A 25,171-nucleotide genomic window follows, 5' to 3' on the forward strand; every position below is an offset into this window, starting at 1 on the left:
ATGTATATACATAGTCCTCCTAAATTTGAGGAACTTAGAGTTGGAGCCGGATTCAGTAACTTGACGAAGCAACTTTACGACGTAACGTTATCTCAATCTCCACCCTCCAGCTGCCATCTGACGGCTATAGGGGTTCCCAATCCATCCAGCACTACCTTTTCAGCCCACGCCAACAAAACGAGGACGGAAACCCATGGAGGCGGGAACGGCGCCGCATTGAGCCGCGACTCCCGCCAACGCGCTCCGCGCCGCCGGCTCTTCGTCGCGGCAAAATCCTCGCTGCCGCGCGCGCCCTTCCTCGCTGCTGCTGTGTTGCGCTCTCCTCCTCGCCGCTACACTGTTCTTCAGTTTGCCTGGCCGCGCTGCGCCGCCGCCCATCGTCTGGTGCCCGGCCACGCCGTCCTCCGCGCCTCTCCGGGGAGGTGGAGGTTGCGCCGGCCGGGAGGAGACCCGCCCCAACTGTGGGAGTTCTCTCGCTCCGTGCTATATCCAGGTACGAGGTTCATACCCCCTACAATGGAGATGTCCGCGATTACAGTAGATTTCCTTTTGTTTTAGTGCCCTAGTATCCATGAATGCTTATCAATCTATCTCGTGTATCTACCAAAATGCAAAATGGAATGTAGCCACGTGTTTGAATGCCATTGAATTTGAGAATCCATGAACCACAAACGATTATTTTGTTGAATTTCATGTAAAGGATTATTAGGTGCTCTAGCTTGTTTCATATGTACTGTTGTGTCTATTATATTATATTATTTGAAGTTTCTACAAGAATTTTATATATTCTGGTTTGTCAATTATTTGGGTTACAGAACCAGTTGATGTGTGGGTTGGAGAACAAATTTGTGCAATTGTGAGTGCTGTCCAAGGCCATGGCAGAATTAAATAAGGGGGCTCCTAAAGTTGGTTTAAGGTTTAAAAGTGCAGATGAGGCTTGGCAATTTTGGGTGGCATATGGGGGTCACACAGGCTTTGATGTGAGGAAAAGATACACAAATGTAAGCACCTTTGATGGTAAGGTGACCTCATGCAGATTTGTTTATTCCAACGAGGGCCTCCGAAGGAAAGGGCAAACAAATCATGTGAGAAAGTGCTTTAGAGCTGAAACAAGAACTGATTGCAAAGCTCGAATGAGCCTTATGTTGGATCAAGGTGCAGGAAAATATGAAGTCACTGAGGTTATGCTTGAACACAATCACCTTCTTCACTTGCCAGAAACTCGACACTTGATGGCATCGCAGAGAAAAATTTAAGAATTGCAAGCTTTTGAAATAGAGACTACGGATGATTCTGGAATTAGACCAAAAGCTGCACATGAGTTGGCTAGTCGTCAAGTTGGTGGACCACTTAACCTTAACTACACTTGTCATGATCGCAAAAATTACCTGCAAAGCAAACGGCAGAGGGATTTGGCTTATGGACAGGTTGGAAGTATATTGAAGTATTTTTATGACAAAATTGCTCAAAATCCATCATTTCAATATGCTTTGCAGTTAGATTGTGTCGACGAAATATGGTCGGCAGTCCATCTAGGGGTATGCCCATGATGGTAGATTATCGGTAGACGTTGCGTGTAATCAGGAACCAGATGGTTACAGAGGCACAAGACACAAGGTTTATACAGGTTCGGCCGCCGTGTTGACGTAATACCTACGTCCTGTGTCTCATTATTCTGTATTGATTGAGGTGTAGATCGATTGTCCTCCCTGAGGGGGACCCCTGTCTCTCCTTATATAGTCTGGAGAAGGAGGGTTACAAGTAAAGTATCCTATTTGGTACTATTACAATATCTAGTACAACTTGTAATCTTGCTGTGCACGCCTCGATCTTACGGGCCGAGCCACCTCGGATGGTGCGGCCCATGTACCATCTTGTGGTACCCGAGGTATATCCCCCACAGCTAGTCCCCGAGCGCCATGTATTCTGATGCGACACGCCATTTTAACCTTCTCCGAACAATGAGGCTTGAGTTCTTAACATCTCCGACCACCGTTGTCGCCGGAGAAGTAGGTTGTCTGAAGAATATATGGTGCTCTTAAGAAGAAAAGAAAAAAGATTTCTGTCCTGGGAAGTTTGCCCACTTGGGTTTCTGTGAAGAAACGTAAGGGTATCTTGAAGCGTAGCGTCTTTGATCATCAGAGACGTAGGGGTCGAAAAACAAGCACATTTACCGCAAGGTGAAGTATGCCCACTTAGTCCCCGAGCCTAGTAGTAGGTGACGTAGGCACGTGGTGCCAGGGTCTAAAAAGAATTCCCAGTTAAGTTGAGAATAAAATCGTCGTACAGGTGATAGGAGATGCACCGGCAGGTGCATCGTACCGATGTAGTCCCTGAGCTTGCTGGAAGGTGAGGTATGAGCCTTGTAGCAAGGTCTAAAGGAGAAAAAATATCCCAACTATATACAAGTCGCCAATCGCATGTAGTCGAGACGCAAAGTCCCCGAGCTGTGGTCGGAGAGTGGTCGAGGTAGTCCCCGAGCACAGGTTGAGGAGCGAGCGACGAAGTTCCTGAGCTGTGGTCAGAGAGTGATCAAGGCAGTCCTCGAGCACAAAGGCAGTCGAGACAGTCCCGAGCATGAGAGTGGTCGGAACAGTCCCCGAGCACAAAAAGTGTGGCAAAAAACCATATGCCTCAAGCGCCTGAAGGCTGGATACCCGAATGAGGTAGATCCAGACAAGGCCGAGGAGCTACGGATGACCCAGCTGGACTTGTCGGCGAAAATAATTGGCGATATTAACCTATGTGGAGGTGCGACAGCATCCGTACAAGGAACGCCATCAACAAGTCAGCTGGGAGCGCCATCATCTTCAAGCCAACCGGCGAAGCCTACGGTCTCGACCAGCCAGGCATCGGCGAGGCCATCTTCTTCAGCTCAATCAATGCCAGAGTCCCCGAGACCTGAGCACGATGTCAGGCCTAGCGAGCAGCAGGCGCCGCGTGCCCCGACCAGTCAATAGTGTAGGCTATAGCTGTAGAAGAAGATGTAGTTGTGTTATTATAAACTTGGACCTTTTCAGGCAAGCTTGTAATAACGTAACTATATATCAACATAAGCTTGTTTGTTTTTGTAGAAAACGTGTTTAAGCTCGAATATCATGTTGGTGTAACTAAGTTAGAACGTATTGGCGTTCTGTTTAGTTGTACCGGTTTAGTCGACACGCCATCCTAAAAGATTTGTACGGCCTTGGTTTGACTCACGGTCGGAGTGTGAGGTGTAATAAAGTATGATGCTGAAAGGTTCCCCGAGCTTGCTGGAAGGCGAAGTATGAGCCTTGTAGCAAGGTCAAAGAAAATAAATGCCTTTCAACTATATGTGAGTCTAAGTCACATGTTGCCGAGGAGAATAGTCCCCGGGCTGTGGTCGGAGAGTGGTCGGGTAGTCCCCAAGCACAGCGTGGGGTGAGAATGACGAGTCCCCGAGCGTGGTCGGGAATGCTTGTTCGTAGTGGTCGGAAGTCATCTAGACCCCTCCCCGAGCACGAAATGAGTGTCAGAATTATATTCCTCCATCAGCTGGCGACGCTTGCACGAAGAAGATGAACTCCGACCTGTCCCTAGCTCAGCTGGTCGGAGAGCTCCGAGCAGCCCAGCAACAGGTCAGCAGTGACGCGAGCGTCAATCTTGTTCCTGAAAAATAAACATGGAGAACGGTAGTACATGATGATGTACGAAATAAAATACATGCTTCGGAGATAAAATAGTTTAAACAGCTCAGCTGCCAGACGTGAACACTCAGTGTTCTTTTGTAGATGTATTATACTTAGTGTAATGTTGAACTTAGCAAAAAACTCAGTTTTTGGCTTAATCTGTTGCGTAGAGGTGTAGCGCGATGAGTTAACCCATCCTGTAGAATGCGCCAGCCCCGGTCTGGTCAAACGACTCGTAGCGTGGGGCCCGGAGCTCTGCCGGTGGTGACACGCGCACGCGTAGAGTGCTGACCTCGCCGAGGGGCTACTGCCGACTACCCATAGCATAGAGGGCGGACTCTCGTGCATGCGTGGGGTGGAGCCGGGGACAGCGCTGACTCTGGGATTCTCAAGCAGGAAGGAAAATTGATCGGCCAGCCGTTATAAACCTCGACGCGGAGCACACCGTCACGGTGGTCGGCGGAGAAAACCTCGATGCGGAGCGCACCCTCAGGGTGGTCGGCGGAGAATCATGGAGATAAAATTGAAGATGTATGGCGATCGAAGGAATATTTAATGGATGTGAAAAATAATACTTAGCTTGTTGTTGGAGACGTGTCGTGGTCATGGCTGAGTAGATGGACATGGTTCAGATGGCTTGCTTGTGGCTCAACGCGGCTCGCTTGGCTCGATGTAGCTTGCTCAGCGACTCAACGCGGCTCGCCGTGGCTCGCTCAGCGGCTCGATGTGGCTGACCAGACGGTTCGGCGCGGCTTGCCGACAGCTCGTCGTGGCTCGCTAGACAGCTTGTCGTGGCTCGCTTGATGCCTCAACACGGCTGACCAGACGGCTCGGCGTGACTCGCTTGACGGCTCGCTAAACGGCTCACATGCCTATCGGAATCGGAGTTTAGCGCTAGAGGTCGGAGACAAAGGCGATGTCGGCGGTGTCCTAGCCACGTAGATAGTTGGAGAACTTTGTTGATCTTGGGCGTGCTTGACTCATGCGTTTCAGAGAATAAAAGGAAAAAGATATTCCGATTAGATTCAATCTGAGTAACTAATAATGCATGATGATAGCACCGCATGGGTAAATAAAAAATAAAAAAGAATCTTCCTGTATATGTGCTCCTGCTCATGAATCCGATGTATGTATGCGCTCCTGCGAGTCGTGGTCAAACTCAACAAGAAGAGGTCGGACGGGTACACGGCGAGTCGTTGTCGCAACGAAGCTGTGTCGTTGATGAAGTTGTCCGATCCTCGTACTTTTCGGCCTGTTGTGACGGTGGTCGCGGTTGTCATAGCGCCGTTCTTCGTGGCGATCATCATTGCGACGTGGTCTGGTGGTCGAGGTGGTCGGAGCTCGGCGGAGCCGCTCGAGACGTGGTTGACGTGGTCCATGGTCGATCAGTTTGGTGGTCGGAGTAAGTAGTCCGGACGACGTCGTCCTTATGTTAGTGATCGGCCTTAGGAGATTCAGGTAGCTCACTTAGCGGTTCGTTTGGTGGCTCGGGTGGCTAGCTTGACAACTGTGCGTGGAATCGTAGCGGCGTCGATATCATGTATATGCTGTCGCGAGTTTAGGATGAGATGCACCAAGACGTCGTGTCGGCGTGGAAGCTGTGGAAAATCATGAAGGCAGATGAAGAAGCATACATGCAATAGAATGCTTAATCAGAAAAAAGAAACATGACTTAGCTTGTCATCAAGCAGCTGCGCGTGTGTGGGCTTGCATCCTTCGTACATGCATACACGGTATGTGTGCATACGCCCGTACATGCAAATTCAGCCTTGCATGTTACTGTAGATGGACCTGGCATGTCGTGTTACAGCTGAATCTTGGAAGGGCATCGAGATGGTTCCTTTGCATCCTGTCACCGAGTCGATCTGGCCGCGAGTATCGAGCCACCGCTTGATCCCGCGTTCCTTACGCGCTGCCGCTGGAAACCGAGGGCCGTAGCAAGCTGATGATGATGGCTGTGGCGACAAGCAATGAGCGCTGCCACGAGACGACGCAAAAGGTCGTGACGTGCTACGAGATTATTTTCAATAATATTTACAAGTCGACTCGAAGATAAAGAACCAAAGGATATTTCATTGAAAACAAAGAATATGACTTAGCTTTCTGAAGCCGTCGTGACGATAGCTTGCACGACCACGTAGATACTTCCATCTTCTCATTTGGCATAGAGTATCAATGACCCCTGATGCCGATACAGCAGCGCTCGACCCTGAACTCGTAGCAAGAATGCATCTACGTTGTTGAAGAAACTGCCGCCGCCGGAAGCCAGGTCGCCACAGATGATGTCGGTAAAGAAATTTCCATCTGGTTCACCAGGGATCAGCACGCACACCCCCTACCTAGCACGCCACTGTCGACGAAATATGATTAGCAGTCCATCTTGGGGTATGCCCATGATGGTAGATTGTCGGTAGACGGTGCGTGTAATCAGGAACCAGATGATTACAGAGGCACAAGACACAAGATTTATACAGGTTTGGCCACCGTGTTGGCGTAATACCTACGTCATGTGTCTCATTATTCTGTATTAATTGAGGTGTAGATCGATTGTCCTCCCTGAGGGGGACCCCTGTCTCTCCTTATATAGTCTGGAGGAGGAGGGTTACAAGTAAAATATCCTATTTGGTACTATTACAATATCTAGTACAACTTGTAATCTTGCTGTGCACTCCTCGATCTTACGGGCCGGGCCACCTCGGATGGTGCGGCCCATGTACCATCTTGTGGTACCCGGGGGTATATCCCCCACAGATTGTGAGGAGCATATAACCAACATATTTTGGGCTAATGCAAAGATGATTCTTGACTATGCACACTTTGGTGATGTGGTTACATTTGACACTACTTTTGGCACCAACAAAGAGTATAGGCCTTTTGGTGTTTTTCTCGGGCTAAATCAGTTTAGAGAAACCACTGTTTTTGGTGCTGCACTTCTATTTGATGAAACATAGGACTCATTTATATGGCTTTTTCAAACTTTCTTAGCTGCACATAATGGAAAGCAACCTAGAACTATCTATACGGATCAAGATGCAGCAATGGGAAAGGCTATTTACAAAGTATTTATAGAATCATATCATGGGCTGTGTACCTTTCACATAATGCAGAATTGTGTCAAGCATTTATCTTCAGTGAAGGACAAAGATGGAGGTACAATGGAAGGAGAAGGAGAAGGAGAAGAAGGCGAAGGTGAAGGTGAAGGCTAAGGTGAAGGCGAAGATGAAGAAACTCACATTCTATCTGATTTTAGTGCTTGTATGTATGGCTATGAGGACGAGGCAGAATTTCAAGAAGCATTTGACATTATGAGATCTAAAGTGCATAAGCAAACTTGGTTAGACAGTATATACAAGGTTAAAGAAAAATGGGTTGAATGCTATATGAGAGATGTCTTTAGTTTGGGAGTGCGAAGTACACAACTAAGTGAGAGCTTCAACAATACATTGAAAAATCATTTGAAATCAGATTTTGATATTGTTCGTTTTTTGAAGCATTTTGAGAGGACAGTGGAAGACAAAAGAGCCAAGGAATTGGAATCTGAATTTGAGGCAAGGAAAAAAATACCAAGAAGACAAATGCACACACCTATGTTGCTGCAAGCAAGCGAAGTGTACACTCCAGTTATTTTTGAAGCTTTCCAAAGTGAATATGAAAGATCCATGGCTGCATGTAGCAGATTATTAGATGCTGATAAATATGCTATTGCTATTGGGAGATTCCATGGTGATTTACAATTTGAGCAAGAGCGCATAGTGATAGGTGATCATTTGAACCAAACAGCTTCATGTAGTTGTGGAATGTTCAATAGGACTGGAATATTGTGTGCACATGGTCTAAAAGTTCTTGATTTGATGAATATCAAGATATTGCCAACACATTATTTGTTAAAGAGATGGACTAAAGCAGCACGCGACGGGAGTGTACGAGATAAGGAAGGAAGGAATGTGGTAGCAAATCCAATGCTAGAATCTCAACTTCGCTACAAGAGGATGTCTCATAAATTTCTCAATTTGACACATAAAGCAGCCCACTCTTCAGAATGTTGTTTGATGATAGAAAATGCACTTGATTGCCTTGGTACACAGCTAGAGGATAAACTCAATTTATCTACTTCTACTACGAGCAACCCATGCAATGACCAAGAAAATGTTGAACCAAATGTCCAGCAAGGAGATGACTTGCTTCGTGCTGCACATTTGAAGAAAAAGGAGGTCAAATCCAAAAATTCAAGGAGAAAAAAAATTGGCTTGATAAATTCAACAAGGGGAAGCGCAAGCCAACAAAAAAAGGAGCAAAGGTATGTTAGAAACTTTATAGTGTGCAGCCCATATATGCTACTGTAATTTATTTCTTAACTTAATTAAATTGTCATTGCCAGAAACCAAAAAAAGTGACGGAGTGCAACCCCAAGTAGAAGTGCAAAATGGTGATTGCAACAAAGGAGCAATTGTGGAGCTTCAAGAATGCACAAAATCGCGTTGATTTGTGAACAGTTAAGGGCAAAATCACAAAGTTAGAAAAATGAGAGCAAAATCACAATTGCACATCTGTGTAAGGGTCGAGAACACCATTTTCCCAAAAAAATGACATTTGAGACATTCACATGGTTTACAAAACACAACTTTGACTAACATTTTTTTTGTTATAAGTATTCAAACAACATATACCAAAAGTTTATTTTTATGGAACTATATTTTAAGACAAATTATTATACGATTTTCAGTTATTCAAACTGAACATGTAAATAAAAAGTAATAAACAACCGAAGTTTGGATTAGTTAACTTAAAAATAACACCAATAAATCACTTTTCTTTTGTATGTGCTTGTTCCTCAGGAAAAAGATGCTGGAATTTACCAAAATGCCACTGAACTAACATATTGTACCTGAAATAAACAATCACATAGAAAGTTTAGGAGTGGTTTTTTTGGAAACTGTCGAAGAAATCCTTCTTTGATCCTCCCAATACTTTTTAGCAGTTTGGAAAACTTCGTGGTTTGGGAAAGAATTTATTGGGTACGGTTGGAGATGCTCTTAGTTTTCTTGCCAAACTTTTACCACGAGTATGGCTTTGATTTTACTCGCCACACTTTTTATGACAATTATAGTTTGCCGAATGCTATGCGTGGTAAACTACGACACCAACCACACGTCTAGCGTTTTACGACTCCCTTGTTCCAAGTAAGCATGACTATTATTGTTGGTGGAGGCTGTGATTAGGTCTTGGCAAATGTGTATGTGTTGGTGATAAGATTATATATTGGAGTGCGGTAGTTTGAGGTTATTTTAACGGTCTAAAGCTTGATTCGATATTTTACCCAAGACACTTGGAGGTTGGAAGCGCCGCCAGTGACGAACACTTGCATCTTTTAATTTCACGTGACGTACAATTTTCAGTTTATGATCAGCAAAGCTAGTAGATATTTACGAAGACAGAGATCGCTTGAGTAAGAAAATGAGATAAATGGATGAGACCGAAAGAGACAGCGTGCTGATGGCCACGCTGCGAGCCATCAAGAAGCCACCAAAGTAATGCACCGACGTGAGGAATTTTTGACGGTTTGAGTCCTGCGCGCAGTCTTGAACGAATGTGGGCGCGCCGTAGGAGGGCAGGCACGACCATCACGGCCTTTAGACCATTATTAGTAGTATATTGTAGTTTAATTAACCCGTCATGTTTGGTCCAAATGTTACCAGGTTATTATGAGTTCATGTTCATCACACCTAAAAATGACCAAATTGGTCATGGCTGCTACATTTGGTTATGCGGATTATGATCTTGGCTGCTCGTGACACGTGTGAGGATCTTGTTGGCTACAGGTTTTATCGGCTGTCAATGTATGTACGCGTAGGAAGCTTTATCAGCACTGTGCAAGTTGCGACTTGTTTTTTCCTCGAGCCAATCCACATCCAACTTGCAATTTGCAGAAAGCCATTGCCAGCCAATGTTCTGTACCCAATAGCAGAGGCTCCTTACTACCCGCTAGCATTGGCAACATCAAGACAAATCAATCAATTAGGGTAAGGGTACGATCATTGAAGAACCAGCTGCAAGGGCTAAAGAAGTGGTCGTCAAGCACGAGGGGAGATGTCAGATGAATGGGAGCATCAGGCTGCACTGCGCCTAGGAGTTTTCTTTCCCTAGTACATGACATTTCTCAGAGCCAACAGTCTGCTGCAAATATAGATATTTCCCAGAAGATTGTTGTGCATATGTCATTCTGCAAGTGGGATAAAAACCTATAATGTCTGCTGCATAGATTAATCCTCACAAGATCTTTAGTAATGCAATAGAGTTATGTTTTTTTCCCTACACATGATAATTCTCAAGCTATTTCAGAATTAAACGGAAACAAAGACATGTTTTCTTTCGACGAATTCATGGTATTGCAGTTAAGAAACACTGAACAGGCAACATCTTAGTAGTCTTTTGCACAAATGGTTCAAGTCAGCATTAGATCAGTCTGTATCTAACGAAGGAAGTTGTATTCTGTTTCTGTAGTAGTAGTAGAGACAAGTACAGTAGCACTCCATTCACAATTTCACAGAGTGGTCTAGTGTAGCAATGCTGGTAGCACCACTCTCTCTCTCCAAAAAAGAAAGAAAGAAAACCTGGTAATAACACAAGAGCAACTTTCAGAAATTTACACGACACTATGGCTGATAAGCACATTTGTTTTGATCCAGTGCATCAACGGAAAAGAATAATCTATATATAGGACGAGCTGCAAAAGAATTACGTGTGACAACGATTGACATTCGGCTTGTGTGGATCAGACAGCCTGGAGTTTCTGCTCATCCACTGATTCCAAAGGCAGAACTGCGGGCTCCCACGAAGAGGGCTCGTCAAGATGGATCTTTGCATACTCGCTGACCAGCCCATTCCTCTCCTCCCACATGATGGCTTTTCTCTCCTCCTCAGCTCTCTCAACCTTGTCTTTGGCCATGGAGGTCATGTCACCTGCTGCTTTTGTTACCATACCGAATGCACTTGTTAGCCACGAGGCACCAGCTGAGACATATTGGTTACTCAATATAGCAGAGCCCGCAACGCTGGCTTTCTGCTCAGCAGCAGCCAAGGCAGACTTTGTGAGTTCTGAGACCTGGTAGCGTTCATCCACCTCCTTGACCTTGCTGCCAACAATGGCCCTTCCCAGATTGATCTTTTCACTCAGGCCATACTGGCGGTCTAGAGATGCAACAGTGGCGGTAGCATTGGATAGGATGTTGTGACGCTCGTCAAATGATCTTGCCAAGTTGAGAGCATCTTTGCTGAGGACAAAGCCTTTGGCCAACATGCTGCTGACAACATCTTCTGCCTTCCTGACTGCTGATTCAGTAGAGGTGTTTGCTCCCTTAAGATGCAAACAAATGCAAAGAAGTATATCAACACATATTCAAGGAAAGTACTTCTGTATCTGAAAATGAATTATGAGCAAGGTGGTCATTAAACAGACTGTACGTAAACTTGTGTATAATAGACTTGAGAGACATCACACGCACATTTATTTTGGGAATCGTGGAGATCCAAATTAACTACCTGATTCAGCGGTGTTTTTGCCATTACGCATAGTTTTAGCTTGTTTAGAACTGCTAAAGAAACAATTTCTTCTCATTCTCTGTAGTGCTGAATTATTTCTTGATAATGTGAACATCTGCCTTAAACTCAATCCTCTGCAAGAATAACTAGTTTGTACAAAGAATTTACTAATAGACTAGATCTTCAGTTTAGGATATAAAGGTAATCTTATTACAATAGATGACCATATGTCAAGTAATTTCTTCAGAATTGATGTAACTTGAAATGGTGAGCATGTCATAACATGTAAAATATTCTCACCGATAATTGTTTGTGTGCTTCAGGAGGCAGCTGATAGTTCTCAGCAGGAGTTATAATGACAGCACGATCAACAATTGTTGCCCCCTGTTGACAAGCAATCAAATTATTGAAAGCCGTATATTGGACAAAAAATAAAAGATATGAGATGAAATAGCATCAAACAAAAAGTTTAACTTAGTGCAACAGAAAGAACTAAATGGGTAAGCTAAGAAATGAGTTGCAGGAACTTGAACGTACCGAAAGAAGAACAGCAGTGTCTGCTCCCTGTGAGTCTTTAAATGTGACATAAGCAAGCTGTGACCATTCAGAGTCACTGATGAAAACAGAAGCAACTATTTAAGAAACATTACTCCAGTTTTCTAATGCATATACAACCACAAGTGTAGGTGCTGACAAATTACCTTTGCATTTCAACATATTCTATATCCCCTGAGAAACTAAAGAACTCTGTGATCTCTCTTTTCAAAGCGTTTAATGAAAGGTTGCTAACTTTTACCGTTTTCACCTGAAAGAAAAGATGAGCAAATGAGATTAAATCTCTGGTTTAATTAGGACCTACTCCCTCTATCCTGAAATACAAAGTATTTTAAGAATTCTAGGACATATTTATGTGGTAAAACAAATGACACATGTAACCCTCCATGATCACCACATCTGGGCTGGTGATAGGCATTAATAGTAGGTATGCATGTAAATGTTGCCTTTTAAAGTGAGTTTGAGGATTAGTTCACTTAGAATCCCTTATAATTTGGGACAAATGTTGAATGCTTGGGTACCTTATATTCTAGGACAGAGGGAGTAGGTACATAGCAGGTAATAAGCTAACATGAGTGTAGTGATTACACATCACTGCACTAGGTGACATTAAAATCAACACATTTCAGGCCCAAAGTGAAAAAAAAAATCCGAAGTTCTAACTGACATAAGTACAAAGTGAAGGCAGCTGTCAGACAGAAGAGATTAATTTACTGAAAGGTGTCTAATGTAACTGTTATGAACCGTAGCTCATCAGGGTAAACACTACCAAGAATATAGCTAAGCAGAGTCAGCTTGGGGGGGGACTAGACTGTTAGGAGATTTGGCCACTTGGGATTAATTCTTCTTCATTGCTTTATTCCCAATGACCACCGTGTCGAGAGAGAGAGAGAGAGCCGCTACCTATAACAGCTTGATATTGATCCTGACAAACCAACTGACTAACCTAACCTCTTTCCTAATCCTATCTCCTGATGTGAAGGACAGATGGGTTGGCCTCCAAGCCACCCCTCGCGCACCCATAGCAGTAACATTACGCACCAAAGTTTGTAAGTCCAGGGTGGCAGTGGCATAGAAGGTAGAACACCATGGAGAGAAGAGAGAAGGAATAATTGTGGTGTTTTTTTAGAAGAAAACTCTAGAGGTAAAAGGCAAAAGATAACCTCTAGCTAATCTGTTGGTGTCAATTTATCCCTAGAGGGTTCGCCAGTTTATATTCTAAAAATTTCAACATAAGATTTACACAAACATGGGACAACATATTGGATATGATTCTTAGCAAGCTACCATAAAGCTGATGGAAAGGAACATGTACTTTATAACACAATAATCTTCTCTAAAAATGTTTCACCAAATATGTAACATGAGAGATGCATAATACGAAAGCGCGCAGTGTGATGTCGACACAAGCACCGCATTAGTTACCATAGACCACTGATGACATGCGTCAACAACATCAAGTGTTTACAGTTATGTACGTGTTCAGTAGTTACAAACATAAGGAGAGTTCGTGAAACTAATATTCGAAAAGAATGCTTGCCAAGATTTGGTTTAAATAAAATGACAAACTATGACCAACCTGACACCCATATTCCAATCAATTTTTTATTCACCTATTTTTGTAATCACAGGGACACATAAATACAAAATTAAGTCATTTTTTTCATTTACACTGTCAAGGTCCGCATATTTATTTGCAGATATGGATCCAGTCTTATTATGCTGGATATCCAGGTAATTTGTGCCAGGCTGGCAGCTGTCAGCCCGTCGCCACATTACAGGTACGAGAGGAATTAACAGCAGTATTCATTAACCTGAAACATAAAACCCAAAAAAGGCACATAGAAGGGACTGAACAAAAGAGCAAGGACTGTGCAAATGCATCTCAATGGAGCCTGTGGAAATGCAGAAACCTGCAGTTTAGCATTCGCAGCCATTACAGAAATCATCAATTGCTAACCCTGCCACGAAATGTGACAGGAAGCACGCCCAACGAACTTGAAGATTGGATCTAGTGATCTAATCGCCTCTTATCAACACGGGGCTGTCAAAAGTCAAGCATTTCTAGTCTCGGATTTGGGGGAGATGGACGGACCTGAAAGGAAAATGGAAAAGGTGCAGCCAAATAGCCAATCGACATGTCATCGACCAAGCACACCAGACTACCAGAATCCAACAACAAACAGACGAAACCGCGGGTGCAGCGTGTGGACTCAGTTTGCACCCAGAGTTTCTTAGCAGCGGCGGCAGGCTTCCGGAGGAACGGCACGGCGCGCACGCATGACGCACCAAATCCACCAGAAAATATGCAACCACCGCCCAAACGGGAGCAATGCAGTCGCGGCAGAATGCCTATCCCCCTAGCGGCGACTCCCGACCCAAACCAAGCAAATCCGCCGCGGAAATGGCACCGACGGCTAGGCCTCTAAGCCCGCAGCCGACCACGCTGAAGCACAGCCGCCGCCACGGAGCAGCAGAAGCCAGAGAGAGTTGCAGGAAGCGGCACTCACCTCCATCCCCTGGGGGGCGAGATCTCACGGCGGGGATTCCGAGGCGGGCGGCGAGCGAGGTGGCTGGAAGCGAACCGAGCACGTCGCCGCGCGAGGAGGTTGGTGGGAGTCGTCCGCCCGCCCGCTTGGGGTTGTGGGGATTTGCGCCGTGTCGGCGAGCGGAGGAAGAGGGCGACTTTGCGGGGCGCGTGTTTTTCCGTCGTTTCGTTTGCGAGGCGCGTGAGTAGTAATGTAACGTACCGACCGGCAGGTTGGCGATGATTCCGGCCGCGACGCGCCGACGCGCGTTGGCAGGCCACGGGGACGGGCGGCACTACGGGTCTACTACTGCGCCAGTGGTGATTGTAGACCGGCAGCGGCAGGCAGCAGCTGTGTTGTGTAGCCTGCGGCTGCGGGGCGAAACTGGATCTGGTCCGGCGGCACGAAGTGGTGGTCGTCACTCGTCAGCGGTGGGGGCGATGCCATTTGGTGCTCGGTGGCTCGGGGCTTGTCTAGTTCCCTCTAAAACGTTAAATTTTTCAAGATTTTTCGTCTCATCGAATCTTTAGACGCATGCATGAAGCATTAAATATAAATAAAAAATAAAACTAATTATACAGTTTAGACGAAATCCACGAGACGAATCTTTTAAGCCTAATTAGACTATGATTGAACACTAATTACCAAATAACAACGAAAATGCTACAGTATCGTTTTACCAAAATTTTTGCCATCTAAACTGGGCCTCGGTGGGCAGGGCATGGGACGGACGAAGGACGGGAGTTCAAATGTCACTCGCTTCAGTTTCCTCCTTTCTCTTTTTGTTTTTTCACTTTTTGCGTACCTGTGGTGGTGGATTTGACGTCCGGCCAAACTCTGTCTTGGTGTGCACTCCTAAGTCTCTTTTTTTTTGTTGGATGAACATAGTTTGGAAAGTTTGGAACTTCGGAGGTGACCTGGTGTACGTAATCGAAAGTCTAGTTTTTCAAGCTGAATTTTAGGAATGTTCTTCCGCTCGATTTGGGGGTTCAATGCAACGGACGCCACATCTAGAAAAAGTCTGCGTTACATTGCATGGTTATTCTAGCAACCGGTGTTTTCAACGAAATGTGCCACTTCCTCGACTTTCCGTTTGGATTCCAGCACGCGCTCTAGAATCTAGATCATCTAGAAACACAAAAATCGGTACCCCGATACGACCAAAGCACGCTATCATTAAATCCGTGGTCCATCGAATTAGGAGCGCTGATTTCATTGCTTGGTTTGTTGTCGAGGTTAAAGCAAACGGGTACGGGTCCCATTCTCGGTTGGCGTAGCTGTACAAAGGCGCAACACTCACAAATAAGCGATTTACAGTACTGTACGCAATAACACAAAGGTAGCTGTGAGTTATTACAATGATCGGTACCGCGTCGACGTGAGGCCGGTATTTTCGACTATGGGAGCAAATCCGGAGCGTAATGATTGGATTCGTTAGAATTTGATGATGGTTCTCAACAACTCCGCACGTAGTACCCTGGACATGATTTCTTTTTTATATTCGGCCTGTTCGCTAGTTGGTTTTTGGACTGGCGGGTGCTGATTTATTGTGAGAGAAAAACACTGTTGACTGACTGATTTAGGCTGGCTGAAACCAACAAGCGAACAGGCTGATTAATTACACGTGGCTGGCTCGTACGCACGTTCTTTGGGCAGTATACTTTCAGTTTTTTTTTTGGAACAGTATATATACTTTCAAAATTGAAACTGGAACCTTGCAGTTGCAGCTCCGTCTCCGGACGTCTGGGGCCGTCGAAACTCCAAAGCTTGAGAAAGGAAAAAAAGCTCCTGGAATCAATTCATCCGTACGCCACGCCGTGCGCGGCGCCGGCCGCCGGGGTCCGGGGACTCGGGGAGTTGGGGACACACACACCAGTACTGCCAGTACACAACCCCGCTCTCGGTCCTCCGGTGCCATGCGGACGCGGACGCGGACGCGGCGCAGGCAGCGGGCTGCCGTAGTAGTACTCCGGAGAGGCTGCTACCACGCGACGCGTCCGTGCAACAGCAGCGGTCGTGCCCGGCGGTGCTGTCGGCCGGGGAACATCGCGCTATGGGCCGGCCTAGCCCGCCTGCTAGTGCTAGGTCGCACTGCACGAGGCTTCGACGCGTAAGCTGGGCTGTGTTAGTTTCAGCAACAGATTTCGGCCCATTTTCTGGGACAAAACAGTTCCTCCTTCCTCGTTGGGGACAGACAGTCGACAGAGAGAGGGGGATGCTGCGGGTCTCGGAGGACGGAGGACGGCGCCGGGCGGCCCGCGCCGCCGGGTACGGCGACCTCGGCCGCGCCCTCCTCGACTTGCAGGCCGCCGCAGACCAGGTCTTCGATACCGTCTCCAAGCGTGTACGTGCCACCATGAGATTCCTCCCCTTGTCGCTCGAACCCAGACCCCACCTTCCTCGCTCCGTGCGCTGAGGAAATTCTCGATTCTCCTAACATTTGATTGTGCCTGTGCTTGTCTCAGACCGCCGAGGAGCGCGACAAGCTGTCGGCCATTTCGATGCGAATCAAAGCGGCCAAGGTAAGCTATCTACTGATATTGCGTTGTGCTAGCGGCTTAGTCGTACTACTCCAGCTGCCGAATTTACCCTGATCAGCACAACGTCTTAAAACGCTCAGTGAGGAAGTGGTGAGGTTAAGTTAGTATGCTTTATTCAGTACCTGCGAGTCCTGTGAACTTCCCTATGTAATCAATTGGATTTTGCTGCACATCTCACCCGCCCGACCTGGCTGGATAACCCATTGGGAACTACAAAAGTAGGTCTATTATTTATTTATCTGTAGCATATTATATCCCATTTCGATTTTGAGATCCTATTTGGTGTGATTTAGGCCTGTAGACTTCTTCCTTTCTGTAGTTCATTCATGTATTGGAAGTCGTAGTAGATAGATCGGTAGCATGTCCTGTAATTGAGAGTGTTTCCGTTTTCATTCATCTTTTGAATTTGTGTGAGCTTCAATTGGTTCACAGGTTGCACCATTTTGCTTTCTTGAATATGTCTAGGCTAAGATCAAAGCATTGTCTCAGTCTGAGGACCCACTCACTATTGTTTCACCAGCCCGCCATCCTTCTAGTTCTACTAAACAAGAGGACTACAGGCCACTCTTTCATGACAAACATGGTTCGCCTATAGCAACCATTGCTGTCAATGGAGGATTCAACAGAGTATGTAACTGTGTACCTACTTGCAGAGTCTATAGTCATTTGACTTTGAACTAAATGTGCTCAGCTTTTCTGACAGACATGCCCTTTGGCAGGAATATGGGCTAGAAGGCACCCTTGAGCTCTTCCAGTTTTTCTCTGAGGAGAACTGTGATTATCCTTCTCCTTCAAAAGTTAGTGGCCTAAAGCTTGCATTGTCCTTTGATAGTTTTCTGGCTGGACTTCATGTCATTAACGTATTTTGGCAACCCTTTTCTGTGCTTATACTGCTGGACATAAACTATTTTGTTACATCCAGCAGTTTAGTTCTATTGCAAGCTTGGATATAACATATTATGATTAAGCATGCATCTATATTTGTGCATGTATCTGCACTCATATGTGCTTTTTCTTAATTTTGTCAGATTCTAACCATGGCTTCTGCTGCTCCCTCAGGCTACAGATAAGTTTCCCGAAAACAAAGATGGCACATATTTGGAGAATCTTTTACGGACAGCAAAGTAAGTCATTCGATTTGTGCATAACAATTGCTGACCATAATTTGTATTGATTTGTTCACAACTAGATAATGTGCTGCTTGCGTATCAATCACCACCACCACAAACCTATGTATATTTTTCCTTCAGATCTACGTGATCAAGTATGTGGATAGCCTTTTAAGTTGTTGGGCATTGCCCTATTTGAGAAATTGAGAGGCAGATATGCTAGGAGAACTTTTTGCAGGAGCACTGCCTTGTTGATTCAAAGTGACAAATCTTTCATGTATACTTCATGATCATAAATACAGTTTTCTGCTAGATGGAATAGTAAACGATATTGTTGACAGTGGTGCTCTGGTGCTCTCTGCTTTAATAGGAAGCACAAGAAGAATGCTACCAAGCACCACATACATCATGTTGAAACTCTAAACATTTATGAATTCGTCTAGATATTCATGGATTCTTTTTTCATTTCGAACCTATAGGTTGTAATTAACTTTGTTGTTCTAACATTTTGATATGTTCTAGGTAAGTACCTTATAAATTAATTAGAAAGGATCCATTAATAAATATACTTGAATTTCAGCAATATTCTGGCAGACATAGGTTACATGTGTAAGTGTGTAACCTCAATCAGAATATATGAAAGCATGTAGAGTGCCGATTGTTGCTACCATTGGTTTTATTTGTCTTGGTAACAAGTTTTTACATCTGTGGAACTAATCTAGAATACTGGATCGAGACATTTTCTTTTCATGGATCCGATGTTAGTTGAAAAAGGACTTGACGTTTATTTATTTATTTATCCATGGGCCATAGGCTCATACAGCGGTGAGTGAGGCAAAGGGGCGGGCCTATGAGTACCTTTACCGACGTTTGAGTATGAAGGAAGGAGAGAAGGACATTTATAGGATGGCTAGGGCTCGCGATAGGAAGACAAGGGACTTCAACCAAGTCAAGTGCATAAAGGATGAGAGGGAGCAGCTCTTGGTGAAGGAGGATGAGATCAGACATAGATGGCAAGAGTATTTTGATAAATTGTTCAATGGTGAGAACGAGAACACCACCGTTCCGCTGGACGACTCATTTGATGACACTAACAGGCGCTTTGTGCGGATGATTCAAGAATCGGAGGTCAGAGAAGCCTTGAAAAGGATAAAAGGGGGCAAAGCGATGGGCCCTGATGGTATCCCAATCAAGGTGTTGAGATGTCTCGGGGATATAGCTATACTATGGCTAACCAAGATGTTCAACAATATCTTTCAATCGAACAAGATGCCTGAGAAGTGGAGAAGAAGCATATTGGTACCAATCTACAAGAACAAGGGAGATATTCAAAGTAGTACTAATTATCGGGGAATTAAGTTGATGAGCCACACTATGAAGTTATGGGAGAGAGTCATCGAGCAGCGCTTGCGAGGAACGACGCAGATATCAACAAACCAATTTGGTTTCATGCCCGGAAGGTCAACCACAGAAGCAATCTTCTTAATAAGACAGGTTATGGAGCGGTTTAGAGAGCAGAAGAATGACCTCCACTTGGTTTTCATTGACTTGGAGAAGACTTATGACAAGATATCAAGAAATGTTACGTGGTGATCTTTGGACAAACATAAAGTCCCATCAAAGTACGTGACCCTCATCAAGGACATGTACAACAATGTTGTGACTAATGTTCGAACAAACGGTGGTAACACAGGTTACTTCCCGATTAAAATTGGACTTCATCAAGGGTCAGCCTTAAGCCCGTATCTCTTTGCCTTGGTAATGGATGAGGTTAACAGGAACATACAAGGGGATATCCCTTGGTGTATGTTGTTCGTTGATGATGTAATATTAGTGGACGAAAGCCAGGCGGGAGTAAATAGAAAACTAGAGTTATGGCGGCAGACCCTTGAGTTTAAAGGTTTTAGATTGGGCAGAACTAAAACTGAATACATGAGATGCGACTTTGGCGGAGTTGTACAGAGGAGGGAGATGTGAGTTTGGAAGGTCAAGTAGTGCCTAAGAAGGATACCTTTCGGTATCTGGGATCGATGCTACAGAGGGATGGAGATATTGATGCGGACGTTAGCCATAGAATCAAAGCAGGGTGGATCAAGTGGCGACAAGCTTCTGGCATTCTCTGTGACAAGAGGGTATCACAAAAGCTAAAAGGCAAGTTCTATAGAACGGCGATGTTGTATGGAGCAGAATGTTGGCCTACAAAGATTCGACATGTTCAACAACTGAGTGTTGCAGAAATGCGTATGTTGCGATGGATTTGCGGTCACATAAGAATGGACCGAGTTCGGAACGATGATATACGTGATCGCCAGAGGTAGCACCAATTGAAGAAAAACTCGTCCAACATCGGTTGAGGTGGTTTGACCATGTCCAAAGGAGACCTCCAGAGGCACCAGTGCATTGTGGAGTCCTAAGCCAAGCTAATAATATGAGGAGAGGTAGAGGAAGACCGAAATTGATATGGGGGAGGCAATAAAAAGAGATTTGAAAGCTTGGGATATACCTAGAGATTTATGTTTGAATAGGAGTGCTTGGAAATCAGCTATTGAAGTGCCTGAACCGTGACTTGGGGCTCTTGGTGGGTTTCAACTCTAGCCTACCCCAACTTGTTTGGGACTGAAAGGCTATGTTGTTGTTGATAGGCTCATACAGCTGCCCATTTAGCATCACAGTGAAGATCAAGGTCAGATTAAGACATGCTGGATTTCACTTCCTCTGATTTGATGCTGGTTAAAAAGGGATTGGAAGGGATATAATTAACTACCAATTTGACCACCTGCTCAAAATTGGCATTGATGATCCACATATTTTCGATGAAATAGTTCATTCTTTCTGTTGTTCTTTGATATCATGCATTTTCATTAATCTGAGATAGTACTTATGCTTGTACAATTATGCTGGCTAACTTATTTTCTTGATTGATAGCCATCCAGCTCCGGGAAACCATTTGGCATCTGACACCAAGAGTGACGAATTGCCACCTCCACCACCAAGTCTACTACCAAAACACCTTGTAAGAATTTCAGATTGAATACTCGTTTGGTAACATATGGGTAGTGAGGCCTCTTGAGTATTTGACCATAGTACTGAGAGTAGAGCTACAAGAAAAGGGAAGCATAAAATGCGCTTGACTTAGAATAGTTCCCTAAGCATTGCCTGGTCCAAATTTTGCAGCAGAACTATATGTTCGTAGATCCCTTATTCAGACCGAAGGCATTGCCCTTGTTTTTTGTATAGAATGTATAACTCTGCCTCCATAATATAAGTTCCTATCTGCTTGTGCTTGTTTGTGCTTTGGCAGAACTGGCTGGGTTTTCCAGTTTGTACCACAACATTAGATCGTAACATCTGACACGACCTCTAGCCAAACTAACTCTAATCCACCAGCAAGACTAGTCCAGATAAACAACTCTTTGTTCCAGAACTTAAAACAGTGTACAATATAGTTCAAGCTTAACAGAAGCAAAAGCAAACAACATCCTTATTGCACCAGAACAGTTTTTGACTAAGACATATCCTCCTATTACAAAATCATCCAATCCCAGCAAGGCAAGGACTCAATTTGTCAACGTGGATAACTTGCCTTCACCTGTTCTGCAATTCTTCATGTCATACATGAACACTAGAATCCGAATACCACTGCTTACTGGGAAGACAGATTGCAATGAGTTAGACAAAACACCTAGCACATGCACCCAATAAAAAAATACAGCAATATCTTTGTATTGTGATCCTTATTATAAAAAGCTAAATGAGCAATTGCTTTAGATTGGAAGGAAAATAATCCCACTTTAGAGTATTTCTAAGCAAGCCCCAATAAAATTTGGCTAATTGGCAGAGAAACATTATATGGTAAGCAGTTTCCATCATATTTTACAGTATTTGCAATTGTCAGTTCTGGGCCAGTTTTCTTCAGAATTGGTCAGCAGATTGGATCCAGTCCTTATGTAATTGCCACAGGAAAATCTAAATTTTCAGAGGTGGTTTAGAATACTCTTATCATTTTCTCACCTCCAACCGCTGGGAAAGTTACATGTTTATCCAAGGAAGGTGTAGCAAAAATTCCTTATTCCTCCAAAGCCCATCCTACAGTATCTTCATCCAACTGAGCCAAAGCCCGCAAATTTACAAGTTCCTTCCATTCTTGAAGTTAATGGGGATAAGGATATCTTCTAAAAGATTAAATCTAACCCCCTCTAAAGTTTACCATTAGCTATATCTGCTGATTCAATTCAAAGGTTGACGAGCTTATAGAATGGTACCCTGAAAAGGTACAAGTACCCTGATAAAAGAAAATTCAACACTGCCTACAATATACATCCCCCCCCCCCCCCCCACCCCCCTCTCTCCCTGGATCAGTAACTCTTGATCGAGTGTAACCCTTCCAAAGTTGAGAACTATTTCGAGTTGAGTTCGTCCACCTTTTGTTTTCCTTGTTGAAATAGGAAACAGTCCATTTCTCTATTAACTGTCTTACTTGCTTATTGCCTTAACACATTCTGCTACAATTTTGTAGAGGCCTCGAGAATCAGATGATGTTGCAGTGGAATCAGATGTGAATCCAGCTAATACTTAAGTTTCCATCATCAGAGGACTAAATTATTACATTTTATTTTGGAAGGACCTACGATTATAGTGCCCGTGATAACTTGACTCTTGAGTATCACTATATTCTGTAGTATTAGTTGGTTCCTTAAGGTTTCTTTCAAAATTTAGTTGCGAAGAGACCGTACTTGTAGGTGTGCTGAAAGACATGCCTCTGACATCTGCGCTGTTTGCTCTATCTGAAAGCACGAGATGTTACTCTTCTGCAACTTGTTGATTGCAAATGCATAATTCTGTGACACACTGACAGGTACCATTGTTCCATTGCTAGCTACTTCCAGGTATTTTCTGTCATCCTGTTTGAATAAGAACAGGCATGAATTTACATTGCAGCAAAAATTGACAAGGACAGCACGTTCTGAGGCTGAGCTGGTTTTGGCTCATAAGCTGAAGTTGGAAATGGAGTGGAAAAAGTCTACTCCACCCCCCTCAACTATGGAAGGTGGTCTACATAACCCCTCAACTATGAAACCGTCTGTTTTACCCCCTGAACTTTCCAAAACCGTCTAATTTACCCCCTGGACGGTTTTTCAGGGCGGTTTTGCTACAGTAACAGCGGTCTGCTACAGTGACATCGGGTTTGCTACAGTGTCAGCAGTTTTGAATTTTCTTTTTTTTGTTTATTTTCGTTGAATTTTTGAAAAAATCATAGTAAATCATAGAAAAATCATAAAATGAAAAATCTAATTTTATTGGACTCCACATGAGTAGATCTACACAGTGAATATATAATACATTATGTTTTAGTACAAATTTTTTTTTGTAGCTTTAGATTAATTGGAAAATCTAATTTTGTCTGTAATTAATTGGAATAATTCATAGCTGCAGCTTCTATGGTCCAATTGTGGTGAAATTTTTATGGTACGCTAATTATTGTATGCTTGAACTATAGTAAAAATTTCGTACTCATTGGACTATGTATAACTTAGTTATGGATAAATTCTAATTAATTACAGACAAAATTGGATTTTCCAATTAATCTAAAGCTACAAAAAAAAATTTGTACTAAAACATACCGTATTATATATTCACTGTGTAGATCTACTCATGTGGAGTCCAATAAAATTAGATTTTTTATTTTACGATTTTTCTATGATTTACTATGATTTTTCAAAAATTCAACGAAAATAAACAAAAAAAAAAGAAAATTCAAAACACCGGTACTGTAGCAAACCTGCTGTCACTGCAGCAGACACGCTGTTACTGTAGCAACCCGCCCTGAAAAACCGCCCAGGGGGTAAATTAGACGGTTTTGGAAAGTTCAGGGGGTAAAACAGACAGTTTCATAGTTGAGGGGGTTATGTAGACCATCTTCCATAGTTGAGGGGGTGGAGTAGACTTTTTCCAAATGGAGTGGAAGTACAGCCAGACGTGTTGTTGACTTGAGTTGTTAGGATTTCTTGGAAGTTCCCTACGGCTGATTTGTTGTCGTACGTAAACGTAAGCCATGACAGAGTATCTCAGCACAGGAGTGTGCTCGCTCTATTGGAGACTAAAGCGCTCTTACGACTTCACTGGTGAAGCCAAAGCCGGTGAAGCCAGAAAAACTGGCTTTTTCGGCTTCTAGTTCATTTTAACCCCGGCTTACAAAACGGCTTTACGCTATAGTGCCTCGATTTACACAAAATAAATGAAGCCGAAGCCGGCATAAGCCGTGCTAAAGAGTCCCTAGGAACTTCGACTCCAAATCCAATGGAAATTGCACTCCGCATTTCCTGCACACTTCCTGCTGCGGTCGCACGCGTGTGTGTGGCCTGGGCGGCGAGACGATAAACATAAATAGTGTGAGACCCCACTAATGGGCCGGTCGTGGGCTAGGCCGAATGGCCGATACTGTAGTGATAAGGTGGTGTGAGTCACTGTAGCATCACAGATCACTGGGAGGCAACCGAACCAGCTTAAAGGTCTCAGTCTTGGGAAGCTAAGAACTCCGGTTTGAACCTTTTGCACGAAGCGAGGACGAAAGCGCAAGAGAGTTAATTAGCAGGTATGGTCCATTCAATGTGTAGAGTAGATCTTAGCCATTTTCCGGACTGGGGCGTTACAAATGGTATTTAGAGCCAACTCTTGTAGTTTCACGGACATATGGCTCGGGAGCTCGGACAGGTTGCGCATGGCTCTATAAGAGCATGGCACTTGGGTCGGGGAGCTGGGAATATGTACGTGGGTCAAGAGAGTCGATCCTGGATATTTGTCCCGTTTGAGTAGGTTGGTTCGACCCTCGACGAGGACGTCGAATCCTTAAGGGTGGGTGTATGTGAGACCCCACTAATGGGCCAGTCGTGGGCTGGGCCGAATGGCCGATACCGTAGTGATAAGGTGGTGTGAGTCACTACGGCATCACGGATCACTGTAGCTCGAGAAAATTAGTCCACATGAGGCAATCGAACCAGCTTAAAGGTCTCAGTCTTGGGAAGCTAAGAACTCCGGTTCGAACTTTTGCACGAAGCGAGGACGAAAGCGCAAGAGAGTTAATTAGCAGGCGTGGTCCATTCAACGTGTAGAGTGGATTTTAGTCCCAGCCGGGAAGATGGCTAAGATCCACTCTACACGTTGAATGGACCACGCCTGCTAATTAACTCTCTTGCGCTTTTGTCCTCGCTTCGCGCAAAAGATTCAAACCGGAGTTCATTAGCTTCCAGGAG

At 44.4% G+C, this 25,171-nt stretch overlaps 2 protein-coding genes and 1 pseudogene across 2 annotated transcripts; 2 read left to right on the forward strand and 1 right to left on the reverse strand.

Moving 5' to 3' along the window:
• Positions 1–705: 705 nt before the first annotated feature.
• On the forward strand, positions 706–8,132 carry LOC136453095 (protein FAR1-RELATED SEQUENCE 5-like; annotated as a pseudogene).
• A 1,986-nt stretch (positions 8,133–10,118) lies between these two features.
• Positions 10,119–14,641, reverse strand: LOC136453448 (binding partner of ACD11 1-like). Its single transcript, XM_066454045.1, has 5 exons — positions 14,255–14,641; positions 11,891–11,994; positions 11,727–11,802; positions 11,490–11,573; positions 10,119–11,004 (listed from the first exon to the last, which is right to left on the reverse strand). Exons 1-5 carry the CDS (start codon positions 14,258–14,260, stop codon positions 10,423–10,425), a joined length of 852 nt encoding a protein of 283 aa, XP_066310142.1. The 5' UTR covers positions 14,261–14,641; the 3' UTR covers positions 10,119–10,422.
• A 1,669-nt stretch (positions 14,642–16,310) lies between these two features.
• On the forward strand, positions 16,311–22,730 carry LOC136475490 (uncharacterized). The gene is made up of 7 exons (XM_066472968.1): positions 16,311–16,616; positions 16,738–16,794; positions 17,278–17,439; positions 17,532–17,609; positions 17,872–17,936; positions 20,847–20,934; positions 22,438–22,730. Exons 1-7 carry the CDS (start codon positions 16,326–16,328, stop codon positions 22,495–22,497), a joined length of 801 nt encoding a protein of 266 aa, XP_066329065.1. The 5' UTR covers positions 16,311–16,325; the 3' UTR covers positions 22,498–22,730.
• Positions 22,731–25,171: the final 2,441 nt, after the last annotated feature.

The sequence above is a fragment of the Miscanthus floridulus genome, chromosome 1, assembly GCF_019320115.1.
Source record: "Miscanthus floridulus cultivar M001 chromosome 1, ASM1932011v1, whole genome shotgun sequence".
NCBI classification, from domain to species: domain Eukaryota; kingdom Viridiplantae; phylum Streptophyta; class Magnoliopsida; order Poales; family Poaceae; genus Miscanthus; species Miscanthus floridulus.

What these genes read in the sequence shown, in the direction of transcription:
- LOC136453448 (XM_066454045.1), bottom strand. An exon ending in GAATATGTTGAAATGCAAAG is followed by an intron (nt 11,803 to 11,890) that starts GTAATTTGTCAG and finishes TGTTTTCATCAG; the next exon opens with TGACTCTGAATGGTCACAGC. An exon ending in ACACTGCTGTTCTTCTTTCG is followed by an intron (nt 11,574 to 11,726) that starts GTACGTTCAAGT and finishes GCTTGTCAACAG; the next exon opens with GGGGCAACAATTGTTGATCG.
- LOC136475490 (XM_066472968.1), top strand. Translation starts at nt 16,326, where the DNA reads ATGGGCCGGCCTAGCCCGCCTGCTAGTGCTAGGTCGCACTGCACGAGG. An exon ending in TCAATGGAGGATTCAACAGA is followed by an intron (nt 17,440 to 17,531) that starts GTATGTAACTGT and finishes GCCCTTTGGCAG; the next exon opens with GAATATGGGCTAGAAGGCAC. An exon ending in GTCTACTACCAAAACACCTT is followed by an intron (nt 20,935 to 22,437) that starts GTAAGAATTTCA and finishes ACAATTTTGTAG; the next exon opens with AGGCCTCGAGAATCAGATGA.